Source organism: Raphanus sativus, unplaced genomic scaffold (assembly GCF_000801105.2).
Source record: "Raphanus sativus cultivar WK10039 unplaced genomic scaffold, ASM80110v3 Scaffold2061, whole genome shotgun sequence".
In the NCBI taxonomy this organism is placed as follows: domain Eukaryota; kingdom Viridiplantae; phylum Streptophyta; class Magnoliopsida; order Brassicales; family Brassicaceae; genus Raphanus; species Raphanus sativus.
The window spans coordinates 2221-17644 of NW_026617370.1; the positions used below are offsets into that span (position 1 = coordinate 2221).

At 35.5% G+C, this 15424-nt stretch overlaps 6 protein-coding genes across 6 annotated transcripts; 4 read left to right on the plus strand and 2 right to left on the minus strand.

The window, feature by feature from the left end:
• Window positions 1–334: 334 nt before the first annotated feature.
• On the minus strand, window positions 335–4019 carry LOC108834681 (uncharacterized). The gene is made up of 13 exons (XM_056999763.1): window positions 3833–4019; window positions 3500–3658; window positions 3160–3411; window positions 2958–3077; window positions 2798–2878; window positions 2581–2676; window positions 2368–2463; window positions 2205–2258; window positions 1907–2110; window positions 1697–1822; window positions 1544–1609; window positions 1152–1451; window positions 335–1077 (listed from the first exon to the last, which is right to left on the minus strand). Exons 1-13 carry the CDS (start codon window positions 3893–3895, stop codon window positions 604–606), a joined length of 2091 nt encoding a protein of 696 aa, XP_056855743.1. The 5' UTR covers window positions 3896–4019; the 3' UTR covers window positions 335–603.
• A 2691-nt stretch (window positions 4020–6710) lies between these two features.
• LOC108830227 (thioredoxin H1) lies at window positions 6711–7841 on the plus strand. Its single transcript, XM_018603824.2, has 3 exons — window positions 6711–6862; window positions 7258–7380; window positions 7506–7841. Exons 1-3 carry the CDS (start codon window positions 6773–6775, stop codon window positions 7635–7637), a joined length of 345 nt encoding a protein of 114 aa, XP_018459326.2. The 5' UTR covers window positions 6711–6772; the 3' UTR covers window positions 7638–7841.
• Window positions 7842–9999: 2158 nt separating this feature from the next.
• On the minus strand, window positions 10000–10493 carry LOC130505174 (uncharacterized). The gene is made up of 2 exons (XM_056999762.1): window positions 10413–10493; window positions 10000–10316 (listed from the first exon to the last, which is right to left on the minus strand). The coding sequence occupies exons 1-2, from the start codon at window positions 10438–10440 to the stop codon at window positions 10039–10041; spliced, it is 306 nt and encodes a 101-aa protein (XP_056855742.1). The 5' UTR covers window positions 10441–10493; the 3' UTR covers window positions 10000–10038.
• A 625-nt stretch (window positions 10494–11118) lies between these two features.
• LOC130505176 (uncharacterized) lies at window positions 11119–12282 on the plus strand. Its single transcript, XM_056999765.1, has 3 exons — window positions 11119–11414; window positions 11640–11761; window positions 11921–12282. Exons 1-3 carry the CDS (start codon window positions 11153–11155, stop codon window positions 12086–12088), a joined length of 552 nt encoding a protein of 183 aa, XP_056855745.1. The 5' UTR covers window positions 11119–11152; the 3' UTR covers window positions 12089–12282.
• Window positions 12283–12374: 92 nt separating this feature from the next.
• On the plus strand, window positions 12375–13805 carry LOC130505175 (uncharacterized). The gene is made up of 4 exons (XM_056999764.1): window positions 12375–12721; window positions 12813–12992; window positions 13068–13309; window positions 13379–13805. The coding sequence occupies exons 1-4, from the start codon at window positions 12428–12430 to the stop codon at window positions 13629–13631; spliced, it is 969 nt and encodes a 322-aa protein (XP_056855744.1). The 5' UTR covers window positions 12375–12427; the 3' UTR covers window positions 13632–13805.
• Window positions 13806–13832: 27 nt separating this feature from the next.
• LOC130505173 (thioredoxin domain-containing protein PLP3A-like) lies at window positions 13833–15419 on the plus strand (the record flags this gene model as incomplete). The annotated part of the gene is made up of 7 exons (XM_056999761.1): window positions 13833–14276; window positions 14548–14622; window positions 14707–14754; window positions 14831–14973; window positions 15047–15119; window positions 15205–15266; window positions 15362–15419. Coding segments are annotated over exons 1-7 (684 nt in total), but the record flags the coding sequence as incomplete, so codon positions are not given.
• Window positions 15420–15424: the final 5 nt, after the last annotated feature.

Here is a 15424-nt window from a genome sequence, read left to right on the forward strand (position 1 = left end):
TTTCTATTATATAAGTAACTCTATAGCGTGCCCAATCAACCATACCAAGCTACATCCCTAAAGTTTCTCTGTGTTAAAACCTTTGTATTACTATTTCTATTGAAATAGTCTTGGTCTGTTCTAAAGTAAGATTCAAATACATGTCATTTCAAGGGTGCAAGTTATGGTTTTGAGTTCTTTTTTTGCTTTTCAATTGTTTTAAAAACTTTTTTTAAAAATAACAGAATTTACACATGTCAAAATATGATTGATTGAGTGACTTGTGATTTATAATATAAAGGATGTAATACAAGTATTATATTATATGAAGATATAAAAAACGATTAGACCAGTGTTTAGAAAAAAACTCTTGATTAAATAAAGGTCACAGTAACACTTGCAACTTAATAAACATTAAAACTGAGAGAAACAAGAAAAAGTCCTAACATTCGCCTCTACCATTTTCACTTAATAGAATTCTGTAATTATATATAATAAAATTACAAAGCTGAAACACTGAATCTACTCCGGTATACCAAACCGGTGTGCGTAAACGCCGCCCCTGATGGGACCGGTTCAACTTCCGTAGAGAGGAAGAAAACCCCACTTCTGAGGTTTTATTTATCAAAAGCTAGAGGAAGGCCGAGGCTTACCTTTAACGGAGTTTAAGTGCTGAGTAACGAAGATAACTGCCATTACTACTAAGATACATCCCACCAACGAACTGAAGAACAGAGCTCCTGGCTGTCTGGTCTGAACGAACCCGTATATCCCGTTTGATGTCATCACAATCACATCCGTTAATCCGTCGTTAGAGAAGTCATCAGTGATGAGTGCATGAGTCGGCTGTGACGGTAACTCGATGGAAGCCAATACGCTTCCTCCTGGAGATATGATGACTGCCGCTTGATCTCCTCCGGCAAGGACCATAGGCTGATTATCATGAATGCGTAGCGAGAATGGTTTCAGGGTTGGGACCACTGTCCCTGACTCAGTTAAACCAGATGGAGATGGGAGATTTGACCATGTGGCTTCTGTCTGAAGCTGCCATTGCCAGAGCGGCTCGCGGCCGTGCACATCAGGCGTGTATGATGTCACCTGGTAGGGAAAGCAATGAGCTATTGAGCGAGATTCAAAGTTAAAAGAGAGATTGGATCATCAGAAAAAAGTACCTCTCCACGATTTGTCAAGAAGATTACATCTCCGCGACTTCCTCTTCTTTGTCTATGACCGTCATCTCTGGGGATGAGAATGGGAGTTGCAATCTCCAAAGAGGATGTGTCTCTTGCCTGAGCAAAGTTTCGTGAAAACTCTCCGTAGTGCATGAAGTTGAAGGGGGCGTGATGGCAGATCGAGACGTTGAAGAGCTGTTCTCGGACGGGAACGCCTGAGGTTGCCACTGCCCAGCAAGGTTTCAATACTTCCATTGATCCGCTAACTACAGTTCTCTCTCCAACATTGCCTCCGACAGCCTATGGTGCGCACAGAGAATATATGGACGTAACAAATGAAGTTCCATTGTAAAGCCAAATAAACGAAAGCGGGAGAGGTGTGTAATGTGTACCTGGACATGATCGAGTACACCATCTCCGTTAATGTCGGCGTGAAGCCCACCTTCGAGCAGATGAAGCTGGATAGGAAGAGTTCAAGGAAGCTAACATATTAAAGACTGATTCGTGATATAGTAAGCTTGTTCATGATCTGAAGTAACAGCTACCTTGCAAAGAGTTCGACCAGTAGGCAAATGAATAGCTTCAATTCCTTCTTTTTGGTGAGCCACAACAACATTGGGAACCCACCAAAGCTTAGTGTAGTTAGTTATAGTCGGTATGTATTGCATGCCCTGCATCAACATGTGTTTTGCTGTCATATACAATATGTGTATTTTCATATGGGTGAGTACTTCACGTTTTATAAGAGCTTTCACCTTCTTGGGTTTTGCCGAGCCAGCATAGCGGGCAGCCTTCCCAATCAATTTAGGAATCTTTCTCGACAAGTCTTTTCCAGCTGGTGTGTGTTCTTCAGGTTTGTGAAACGGAAACGTTGCAGACTTACCAGCTTGTTTCTTCAACGTTTTCCTCTTGTGTCGCCTGAAATGAGCAAGCTTCAACAATGTATCTTCCCGTCGGTCCTGATACAAAGACAACAACGTCGTTCAAAACAGATTTTTTTTAAAAAAAAGTATATTAGACTAAGGAAGTACGTGTATGAAGCAAAAGACTTACCCAGTGATGAGGCATAACACCAAGAATTGATTCTCTAAATTCCCTGCATTCAAACTTCATTCCAGCATATCTCAGTTTTCAATGCAATATAAGTCTCTTAGACGACAACTAGAACAGGTTAACTATATTGCTCAATGATCAATGGAGAACGAATTCACTTTACCTCTCCAGGGTGACGGCTATTTATAGAATGCACGTCTAGCTTGTAATTGTGTTGGGGAACTAATTGTGACGCATCTGACGTGTGAGCTTCAACATCCTAGAAGAGAAGAAAAAAACAATATTCTATCAATCTGACCAGTAAATCTGTTGCACTTAAGTATCCAATTAAGCTATATGCAAAAGAAGAAGTGGGCAAATAGGAGAAATAACTGACATCAGTCTTTTTACTCCATCGAAGAACACCAGTCCGGCCAGCGAATGCATAAACGGAAAAGTGACGCAAGTTTACACCTCCAGAATCTTCAGTGGGCTGAAAAGAAGCTCAAAAAGTTAATTCTAAACAGTCCAAAACACATCTCCTATACAAAATATGTAACAAGAACATCTTAATTACAACCAGATATAATAATAACTGCACATCTTTCGTGTACCTGTTTCTCAGTAGCACTTCTTCTATGTTGCTCAGCATTTTGTTCATTAATGCCGAGTTCCTCAAATGGGTCCATATGATTCTACAAGAAAAAGAATAATCCACATTATTAATTAACCAAAAAGGAAATCAACAGGGGGGAATTTCGCCTAGTTACATACATAAGGCTGCATCTCCATCCTTCCACCAACAATAACCAAACCAGTATCACCGTGCTTCAACGTGTAATTGCTTATCGAAATTGAAATCTCTCTATGGTGGGCGTTATGTGGAAAATCCTCCTGTTATCCCAAAACAACATCAGTAAGAACTAAGAAGACAATAAGAAGGACAAAGGGAGGATAAAAAAAAAAAGAAAGAAACCTGAAGATTAGTTTCCCAGAGCTTTTTGAGGTTGTGATCAAAGCAGAGGACAGACCAACCAGAGGTAACAACAACCAAAACCTGCTTCTGAGGTGTCCCATCTTTATAATACCTATCAATAACACCAGTGGCCATGGCCACAGCGCGTCTCCCGGAGGCAACACGGATCTTATCAGGCAAAAGGGAGAACTCAGCAAGAACACGTGCTTCACTGAAACCTTCATCCACACGCCTGGAGTGTGGCTCCAGGACCTAATCAAACCATCACATAACACAGTTGATCACACGTAATAGCAAAAGCCATAAGGACTTGCAAAAATCAATTCGTTTTTTTTTTTACCTGAATTTTGGCATCGTTTGTAGCGACGAGGACCTCCTTCTTGCCATCGCCGTTAAGATCGGCTACGAGAGGAGGTGGGAGACGATCGGATTCGTGTTTGACTGGGTAATCATCGTACAGATGGAACCATGCTTCTTTGAACGCGAAATCTCCCTCGTGCTGTGCAAAATCAACAAATCAGTAACGAGTCAATAAGATTCCATCTGAGAAATTCGAAATTCTACAATCAATAGAATGAATTTTAACGATTACAGGAGGAACGTTTCAAAGCTTGGCTCTAGGGAGCAGATCGATAAGTTCTATGCTGTGATTGAACTAAAGAAGACGGATTACCTGAAGAGTGAAGAAGATAGCAAATCCAGAGAGCATCAGGATAGCCAAATCGCGTTTCCTCATCTTCGTTTTAGCGTCGGGGGCGTGATTGATGATGATGTATCAAAATCAATGGCAGATTTGCATTTACTCAGTGTGTTGTAGCAGGCAGGCGACCCAGAATCTCTCCGGTCAGTATTCGTATAAAACGATGTCGTACTTTTTTGTGTTGGACGTTACGTAAATAAACAGCTTGCCGTTTTTTCATCATACTGGATCGATTGTTATGTGGGGAAAAGTGTCTATTTCAAGATGAAATTTAAGCGTCGTGTCTATTCCTTCACGAACTTTGTAGCAGTGCGTATTCCACACTGAACTAAACAAATTTTTTAAAATACTATATGAATTTTATGCGTCGTGTCTATTCCTTCACAAACTTTATAGTAGTGCGTATTTCACATTGAACTAAACAAAAATAAAAAAATACTGCATAGACTCTCAAAATAGTGCTTATTTCAATATTGAGCGTTAAATGTGTTAGTCATCCGTTAATTTATCAAAACAATGTCATTTTGATAAATTTTCTGAAATTAAAAATCAAAATAAAATATAGACTCTTAAAATTGTGCTTATATATATTGACTGTCAAATGTAATAGTCATCCTTTAATTTACCAAAAACCTTTCAAAATTGTACTTATATATTGACTGTCAAATGTGTTAGTCATGTTTTAATTTATCAAAAGATTTTATTTTGGATAAATTCTATGAAATTATCCGTCAATTTGTAATTTTTTATTTTTTATAAAATCTATCAAAAATGACGTTATTTTGATAAATTAACGTATGACTAACACTTTTGATTTCTTAAACAGAAAATACTAACACTTTTGACGGTTGATGTACATATATATATGACTACACCTTTGATTTGCTGAAAAAAAAAAGACGAACACCTTTAACGCTCAAAATCGTAATTATATATATACACCGTCAAAGATGTTAGTCTTTCTTTGTCAGTAAGTGAAAGGTGTTAGTCAAGTCATACATTAATTTATTAAAACAACGTCATTTTGGATAATTTTTTTGTAAAATGAAAAAAATAAAAAACGACGGACAATTTCATAGAATTTATCCAAAATAGTCTTTTGATAAAATCAATGATGACTATTACTTTTGACAGTCAATATATATAAACACAATTTTGAGAGTATATTTTATTTTTAATTTTTAATTTTTAATTTCACAAATTTATACAAAATGACGTTGTTTTGATACATTAACGGATGACTAACACATTTAACACTCAATATTGAAATAAGCACGATTTTGAGAGTCTATGTAATATTTTTTTATTTTGGTTTTGTTCAATGTGAAATACGCACTATTATAAAGTTCGTGAAGGAATAGACACGACGCATAAAGTTCATATAGTATTTTAAAAAATTTGTTTAGTTCAGTATGGAATACGCACTACTACAAAGTTCGTGAAGGAATAGGCACGACGCGTAAAGTTCATATTGAAATAGGCACTTTTTCCTTGTTATGTGTCGTCTATTTTCGTGGAGACGCCATGTAGATAATTGCTTTTAAGTTTTAACCTAGGAAAAACAAGGGTTTGCACTTCAAACATAATTCCACTAGTATTTTATCAATCAATAAAAGTTGCAAAATAAAAAAATGCAAAAATGCAAGTTTGCATTTTTGCAGTAAAAATATAAAGAATTTTCATTAAGTAGAAAAACGAGTTCTAAAAGATTATCATGCAATGTTTTTACAAAATTAACATTTTCATGTTATTAAACTATATGCTAATAACCTTTTAAATTTTTAAATAAATAGCAATAATTTTTGTAGTGGTAAATAGTTATGTTGTAAATAAAGTTATAATATAAATTATTTTGTAATATTATTTGATAAATAGTAATAATATTGTAGTGATAAATAGTATTTTAATCAATTTTAGTTATTTTCAACTTGTTTTCCTTATGACAAAGTGAATACTAATAAAATATTTTGATCAATTTAATATGCATTCTATCATTCCATAAATTTTAAATTTTCCCACAACTTAATTTATTTTTTCATCAGCTTAACTATTTTCCGCGATTCAGCGATGGTTACCAATCAGAGCCTAATATCCCATTCGAAAAACCAAACTGAATCACAATTGAAAAATATTGGATTGGATCTAAAACTTTTTACCTAAAAAATAAAACTGAATCCATCAAAAAAATATTTAAATAATCGATAATATCTGAATCATAATTATGTATTCAAATACATTAATTATTTTAGATTTATATTGATAAAATATTCAAAATACATAAAAATATTGTATCAATATAAATTAATTAATGTATTTGAATATATAATTATGATTCGGATATTTTGAATATTTTATCAATATAAATCTAAATTAATTAATGTATTTGAATATATAATTTTGATTTAGATATTAACAAGTATTTAAATATTTTGTTTTAGTGGATTCAGTTTTATTTTTTGGGTAAAAAGTTTTAGATCCAATCCAATATTTTATATAATTTAAATAGATACTCAAACTGATAATGAATCAAATCAAATCAATCCCGAACTAAGATTAGTAAATATCTGAATGAAATCTAAATTTCTATCTCCGATAATTTGAAATCTAGATAAATCCAAGCCGAACCTTAACAACTACACATAAAATGGTGTAAACTGACAGAAAATAAAAGTGGTAAGAGTAAAGGGGAATATTTATGATTTAGGTAAAGAAGGGATGTAGCATATTGGGTGGGTATAATTATGGAAAATTAAATCACGCGTCCGATAAAGGAGAGAATCGAAAAATATTGATGGCAAAAGTTGTAATTTCTATGTGACTAGATTTGCAAAGGGAGAGCATGCTAACATAAATAGATCATAAACAGAGAGAGACCCAAAGACAAAGCCACAAAGGAGAAACAGAGAGAAGAAGATGGCTCGGGAAGAAGGGCAAGTGATCGCATGTCACACCGTGGAAGCATGGAACGAGCAACTCCAAAAGGGCAATGACTCCAAAACTCTTGTAATCTCTTTTCATAGTCTCGATCTGTCTCACAATACAATACGTTTGTTTTCTGCCGCTTAGAACGATGCTTGACAAACCGTATCTAAATTAACATGCGATACATCTATACGTACATAGCAATTGAAATATTTTCTTCTTTCTTGAATCTGAATTACCATATATTAGATTCTAGGGTTAGAATATATCGTATTAATCATGAGAGTTAGCGAGTCATATTTGATGATTCTATGAAACTAAAAGACTAAGTAGAAATGTTTACTCTGAAAGACTGCAACGACTATTGTATGTGTTACAAACTATTGTAGCTTTAACGTTGTTATGACATGATTGGTCTCTTTTCATTGTATTGTTAATTTTTTTTAATTAAATGATAGAGGGTTTAATTGTTGAAGGTGGTGGTTGATTTCACGGCTTCTTGGTGTGGACCATGTCGTTTCATAGCTCCATTCTTTGCTGATTTGGCTAAGAACCTCCCTAATGTGATTTTCCTGAAGGTTGATATTGACGAATTGAAGGTAAAAATACAAAAAACTCAACCATGTTTTCTCTTTATTCATCCTCTTTGTTGAGAGAGTTTGTTTTTAATTCTTATATGATCAAAAGATCTCACAAGTTACCTTTTTGTTTTTGTATGGAACAGTCAGTGGCGAGTGACTGGGCCATTGAGTCGATGCCGACCTTCATGTTCATGAAAGAAGGAAAGATTGTAGACAAAGTTGTTGGGGCCAGGAAAGATGAGCTTCAGTCTACTATTGCCAAACACTTGGCTTAACTACACCCTTTTAGCTTTGACATGTCTTCTGTCTTAAGACTATTAAGTCATTGGTTAATTCCTTTCTATTTACTCTTGAGATGTTATGACTTTGTTCCCGCCTTTGTTATGAATGCCTTTGCTATGAATATTATGATGATTCCTGTTTAATCTTATCTGATAAGATCTGTTAGAATTTGATGAATTATTATTTTGCTTTGTTTATCCCAGTTGCTTTTTGCTTTTTCTACTTTCGTCTGCTTCTCCTAAAAAGAAATTTGCTTACAATGGATGTGACTAAAAGACAGTTTAAAAAAATGAGGCAGCTAATGGTGGTGTTCCTTAGCTGAAGACGGGAAAGCTCACTGGCCTTGTTTGGATACAGATGAAAATATGTTTAAATAAGGTGTTTTGATGTTGCCCTTCAGGTTTCACAAAGGCTATTTCAGCATCCTTGCCTCTGTTCGAACCTATCAGTTTCAATAGCTTAATGTCTTTCAAAATTTCCCTTCTAAAATCATAAAAAGGCATTATCAGCTTTACAAAATGGTACTTTGACGATGTACACGATATATAAATTTATGTTTATGTCAAATAACAAACCTTTGATTATCTTGAGGATATTCGTGATGCTATTCACTGGGGAGAGTCTGTATTCACATTGAACCCGCAAGTCAGTAATAAAATAGTCTTAATCAATAATTTTATCAATGCAAAATAAGAAGTATGATTGTGAATCATTTAGTGATAGATTGTAAACGGACTAGCCTTGTAGTTTTCTGAAAGCTCGACAAAAAAATATGCTTGTCATTTTTGTGACCTCCTGAAGACAACCATATATATAGAGTTGTGTACAATTGCAAGTTTTGCTAGATATTCTTTGCATAATGAAAGAGTGGTGTACAGTATATGTATGTTAGTTTCAATATTTAATATTGGACTTTGTTGGCAAAATAGAATCTAATATTGGATTTGTAATCTGTATTTATATGGTAATTGACCATATCTATATCTAATCTATTAATTTAGGGATTATCTACTATTTGAAGTTCTCATTTAAATTTTGGACTCTTTCATAATTGTTGCTAGAATATATCATGCTTCCTATACAATGTAACCTACCAACTTAAATTAAACCAAATCTTAACCATAGATTAGTTAAACTTAACCAGTAACACTTTTATAATATGTTTGGTTAATCTCTTAATATAATTAGATCATAAAAAACTGAATCACTCTTAAATCAATGAGTTTCATATCATTCCAGACATAAGAGAAAAAAATATCCGACTCATTTATAATGTAAGCATACAAAGACCATGTATGCTTATGCTCATTGATCTTCCAAAAACCAAATAATTGTGGCATAGACCAACATAGGCTCATGTTCGTATCACTAACTTTACTTCCATATATTTACTCTTCGCCTACATCATATCACAACATACACAGGTATGCAAGAACATGATTTTTTTTGTTCAAACAACCAAATAATTGTGGTATATGGTCAGTAGATTTTTTAAATATGTTTTTTATATATTACATTTTACAAGACTATGTGTATAAGTTTTTTTTTGAAAAATGGCATAACTATGTGTATAAGTTAAAAGGTAAAAGGTGTGACAATGCAAATTATTGTACTAAAAATGAAAAAAGATTAAATACAAACTAATAACAAGTACAACACAAATTATAACACTATTAAATTCTATATATATTTAATAAAATATTATATATGTCTAATATGTATATATATAAATGTTACACAAAATATATATAATATTATACACACATATTATATATACCATATATTATTAATTGAAATTTGACAAATCAATTTTTGCCCTTTAGGGCGGGTCCTAATCTAGTTTCACATTAAGGGTTCCTTCCATATATGAATTTATTGTCGTTAATGGCATATGATATTTTGCTCCTTTATGTGGCGATCTGATGATCCAGATTCTTTAGTGGTATAAAATTACGACGCAAATCTCGTCACATATTATATTAATTAGATTTTAATCAATTTATATTAATAGTTATTCTTTTAATCTCATTTTATTTTTACTAGCTCATGTTTTTTTTTCCTTTTATAAAAAGCTAATTGACGACGAGAAGCAGGAGAGAATCTAGACTTTTGTATGCACAAATGGTAAAAGAAAGAAAAACTATGCAAACGTGAAAATAAGAACTTCAAAACTCCCTTGAAAATTCAGTGAGTAATCACTGGATTCTTACAAAGTTCAAAAACCTCCTTTTATCCTTGATCCTCTTCTGCTGATACTAATAAATAGCAGAGAGAACTTAAATCAAATAAAGCAAAAACAAAAAAAAGATACAAGCAGAAAACCCTAACAGACTAAAGAAAGAAGGGTTTTGCTTGATCTCGACGTAGTTTTATAAAACAAAACTACATAAAATCCTAATAATAACTGTAACCATATCCACCCGGATAAGAATACTGATGTTGGTAAGGTTGCATAGCCGGCGGCCCTGCAGGCCAATAAGGCGTTGATTGGCCAAAGTAAGAGTTTTGATAGCTGTTGCCAAAATTAGAATGATGATGTATTCCGGTTTTCACAAAGGCCATTTCAGCATCTTTGCCTTTCCTCGAAGCCATCAATTTCAATAGCTTGTTTGGGTCGCCTTGACCCGTTACGTATGCCATTCCTTCGTCCACGTCTATCCAAAAGTTTCCTCCTAAACCATAAATAAAAACTCATAATCAGAAAATAAATTATTTGAGACGGTATATAAATGTCAAAATGTGTGTATACGAAATGAAAGTGTACAAACCTCTGATTTTCTTGAGAATTTTCGTCATGCTCTTGTGCCACTCGGGTGAGTTAGTGTTCAATTTGAACCCACAAGTCTGCAAGAAAACGTTCGAATAATCTTAAGAAAAGGTAACATACAAATAGCAAGAATTATAAATACATGAAATGAGAACACATGACGATTAAAAACGGACCAGCCTTGTCGTCCGACGATTTGAGAAAAACATGCTTGTCATCTTTTATATAAATGAACTCGTGAAGAAGACTATGTATGTAGTTGAAAGTTTTTGTTTTCCTGTGAAAAAATGAACGGGAACGGTGTATATATTTATATTAATTGGCTTCGATGATGCAATACTGGATATTTAAATCTGTATCTAATATGGTAATTACCATATCCATATTTTACATAATGGGTTTCATATTTGGAATCAGTGTCGTTAATGGGATAATATTTGCTTTCCTTATGTGGCATACTTTGGGATTACTGTCGTTAGAAAATTAGAACACAAGTCTCTCTCTCCAGCTCCATATCTTCAGACAATAAACACACATATTTTGTTTATTGCAATCTACGTGATTTTAGTTTTAATACGATATACGGAATAACGTATTATGGGCCTTTATTAGGCCAACGTAGAACACCACACTCATTAGCCCAATTATAATTTTTTCGGCCCATTATAGCTCACTGTGGTATTCAGGGTTTAGCGGAGAGTCAAAAGCATCGCAATCTCTTCAGCTAATGCTTTTGGTGAAATGGGGTTCGGTGCGATTAGATCGATTCTCCGACCACTGTCAAGAACCCTAGCCTCGCGTGTCCTCGCAGCTAGCTGCTCGCCTACTGCGGCGATCCCGGCTGCGAGACACGAGGTATGGTCCTCCTTCTCCGGTGGATCGAGGTTGCCATGGATTCCGATGGCAAATCATTTTCATAGCTTGAGCTTAACCGATACTCGGCTCCCGAAGAGACGGCCCATGAGTCATCCCAAGAAGAAAAGATTCAAACTTAAACCTCCAGGTTTGTCTTTTCATTGTTAGTTGCGCTTAAAGATTGATGTTAATGTATCCATTTTAACTAGGGGGTTTTAGCATGAAGAATCTTTTGTGTTACTTTTTGGTGGAACTTGTGATTGTGTGTTTAAAGCTAAAGTTGAGAGTGTTCTTTACTTAAGAAGTTTATGTTAGACAGAGAATATTATAATATGGTTTGGATTGAATAAAATTGTTTTTGAGGAAAATGCAGGGCCTTATGCATATGTTCAGTATACACCTGGCGAGCCAATTGCTTCAAACAATCCCAACAAGGGTAGTGTCAAAAGAAGGAATGCTAAGAAGCGCATAGGGCAGCGCCGTGCTTTCATACTGGTATGTGTGCTTTCTCTCTCAAGTTTGTCTTTTAAAAAAAGATATTGAAGTCTTTTGCATATATGTACATTTGGTAGGGTGTTATTTTTTTATTTTTATTTTTATTATAGATGAGTAATGTGGTTTACTAATGAGATAAGTCTTAATACTTTTTCACAGTCTGAGAAGAAGAAGAGACAAGCGCTGGTGCAAGAGGCGAAGAGGAAGAAGAGAATCAAGGAAGTGGAACGCAAGATGGCTAAAGTCGCAAGGGAGCGAGCTTGGGAAGAAAGGCTGGCTGAGCTTCAGCGACTCGAAGAAGAGAAGAAGAAGTCAATGTCTTCTTGAATTGCTTTTTTTCATTCATCCAAAAAAAAACATAGAATAAATCTCTTTTCTTTTGAATTAGGTTTTGCTCCTACCTTCTTTGTTGTGTTGCCGAGATTCACTCACTCTTGTCTGTCCCTCTACTGTTTCGTAAGAACCGAGAGTTACTTGACGTTTCTTGTCTTTTATAATCTCAGTCATGTGTTTCTTCTTTCTGGAAACTTGTCGAGAGTCTTTTATTCACGTCAACTGGAAGTAACTGAAATCCATGACTCAGAGATCGTTACGTAACATTCAAAATCTCAAATTCTTGTAATAAAAGTCTTCACTAGGTTCATCCCTTCCATCATATCAAGAATCATGAAAACAAGCTTAGTGAGAGAGAAGAAGATCAAGACCAACGGGATTTGGTTAAACGTTGCTGAGAAAGGAGACGAAAGAGGACCTTTGGTTCTGTTACTCCATGGCTTCCCCGAGACATGGTTCTCGTGGCGTCACCAGATCGATTTCTTGTCCAGCCATGGCTACCACGTGGTTGCTCCAGACCTCAGAGGCTACGGTGACTCCGAGTTCCTTCCAAGCCACGAGTCTTACACTGTGAGCCACCTTGTCGCTGATGTCATCGGTTTGCTTGATCACTACGGCACTGCTCAGGTTAGATATAGAGATTTTACATTTTTGATAAAAAGAAGAAAAAAAATTAGAGGATTACAATTATTGTTTTTGTTTCTTACTGGTTAAATAGGCTTTTGTGGCTGGACATGACTGGGGATCAGTTATAGGTTGGTCTCTATGCTTGTTTAGACCAGACAGAGTCAAAGGTTTCATAAGTCTCTCTGTTCCATATTCTCCAAGAGATCCAAACCTCAAACCTTCAGAGTTTTCCAAAACCTTTGGAGATGGGTTATACATCACTCAGTTTCAGGTAAACTTTTCAAGATTTGTTGTGGTTTTGTTTCTATCATCTTCGTCTGATTCAGTTCCTTGTTTATTTTACAAGAAACCTGGAAGAGCTGAGGCTGCATTTGCCAAGCATGATTGCAAGACGGTTATGAAGAAGTTCTTGCTAACGACGAGAACAGATTTCATGGTGGCTCCTCCCGGTACAGAGATCATCGATGACCTTGAGATTCCATCGAAGATTCCAGAGTGGATAACAGAAGAGGAGATTCAGGTTTATGCAGACAAGTTTCAGAGATCTGGATTCACTGGCCCGTTGAATTACTACAGAGCCATGGATCTGTAAGTTTTCAATCTTCCCATTAGTGTGTCCTTCTTGTTATTGGCGCAAATTGTGATCAAAATTTTCAGGAACTGGGAGATATTGGCGCCGTGGGAAGGCTCCAAGATCCTTGTTCCGACAAAGTTTATCGCCGGAGACAAAGATATAGGAGCAAATGAAACGATGGGGTATGTGAAGGGAGAGATGTTCAAGAGTCATGTGCCTAACGTTGAAGTTGTTGTAATTGAGGATGGTCATCATTTTATCCAGCAAGAGAAGGCTAAACAAGTCTCGGAGGAGATTCTTTCCTTCTTCAACAAGTTATGTACAACAACAGAGTAAAAAACATCATGCCGTTTTTATGGCCTTTATAAAAAAGAAACTACTATGTTGCTACAACTAATTAAACTACTAATGTGTATCCAATAATGAAGCCGATCACTTGGGCAAAATAATGGTTAAATAAAGTGAGAAAGACAGTATATAGTCGTTGATATCAAACATTTGTTGCTTGCTCCATAAGTTTCTACACACTTTTTGTTTACGGTAGAAATGTGTCTTCTGAATCATCACAATAAGTGACCTAGATAAAGAAAGTCTTTGCTTAGTGTATACATTTTGGGCCGTATGGGGCTTTTCGTACAGCCCATAAACACAAGGGCTTGAAACGGAAGTCCTGATGCATATTTCCCTCTAAAACGCCGTCGTTTTGGTTATCTTCCACCTTTGATGTTCAGCTGTTGATTTTTGGGATTATTTTTGATGTTTCTTTTCCGCTCCAGATTTGAAATTGAAGGCAATAAGAAACACTCCAATTTCGGATTGCTCACTCTGTTTGTAATTTATCAACCAGTAAGAAAAATCTCGGAGGAGCGTAGATATCTTTTTTGGGGGGCACTAAAGATGGATCCGGATGCAGTAAAGTCGACACTCTCGAATCTGGCCTTCGGAAACGTATTGGCTGCAGCTGCCAGAGATTACAAAAAGGTTTAAATCTATTTCTATTGAGGATTGAATCCATCAAATGCGATGCCTTTCTCTCTCTCAAGGTTTTTGGAATATTGTATATATTTGGATATTATATTCAGACAAGTGGTTATGATCTGTGTTACGAAATGTTGTTCTTTTTTTTTGGTTATGTCTGGAAAAGGTGTAGACTTTATGAGTCTCTGTTTTTTGGCACAATTTTTGGATATTATATTCAGACAAGTGGTTATGATGTTTTTTTTTTCATCTGTATACGGGGCTATGTGTGCAGGAAGTTATTGCAAATGAGAAGGCGCAATCATCGAATCATGTGAATGAGGAGGTTGATCTTGATGATCTCATGGATGTAAGTGCACAACTGTTTCTTGCTATTTTGAGTATTTTGAAGCTTCTGTCTCTAACGGTGGTGGTTGACTCTCATGTTCTGTAGGATCCAGAGCTAGAAAAGTTGCACGCTGATAGGATTGCTGCACTCAAGGTTGTTGATAAACTTTTCCCACTTGCTTACTTTTTCATTGGTTATGAACTAAAAATCTCTATCTGAACTGGAGCAGAGAGAAGTTGAGAAGAGAGAAGCGTTCAAAAGACAAGGACATGGTGAATATCGAGAGGTAACCGAGGGTGATTTCTTGGGGGAAGTCACCACGAGTCCCAATGTTATTTGTCATTTCTACCACAAGGAGTTTTACCGCTGCAAGTAAACATCTCTCTCTTCTTTTTTTTTATCTTCTGTTTATGTGAGCTCATACAAAACCTAATGTATATATTAGGATTATGGACAAGCATCTGAAGACTCTTGCCCCTAGACATGTGGACACTAAGTTCATTAGAGTTGACGCAGAGGTCAGTCAACCAACTTTACTAAAAAAAAAGATAGATAAAAATGGGTTGTGAAACTAATGCTTAGGTGATGATGATATAAATGCAGAATGCTCCTTTCTTTGTCACGAAACTAGCAATAAAGACCTTGCCTTGCGTTTTGCTTTTCAGGTTTCATCTCTTTCGGTTCTTTCTTACATTACATGGCTTGTTGCCTAGGCTATTTTTACTGATTGAATATGGCTTTTTTTTATCATTCTACTCAGCAAGGGAATTGCGATAGATAGGCTTGTTGGGTTCCAGGATCTTGGCACAAAGGATGATTTCAC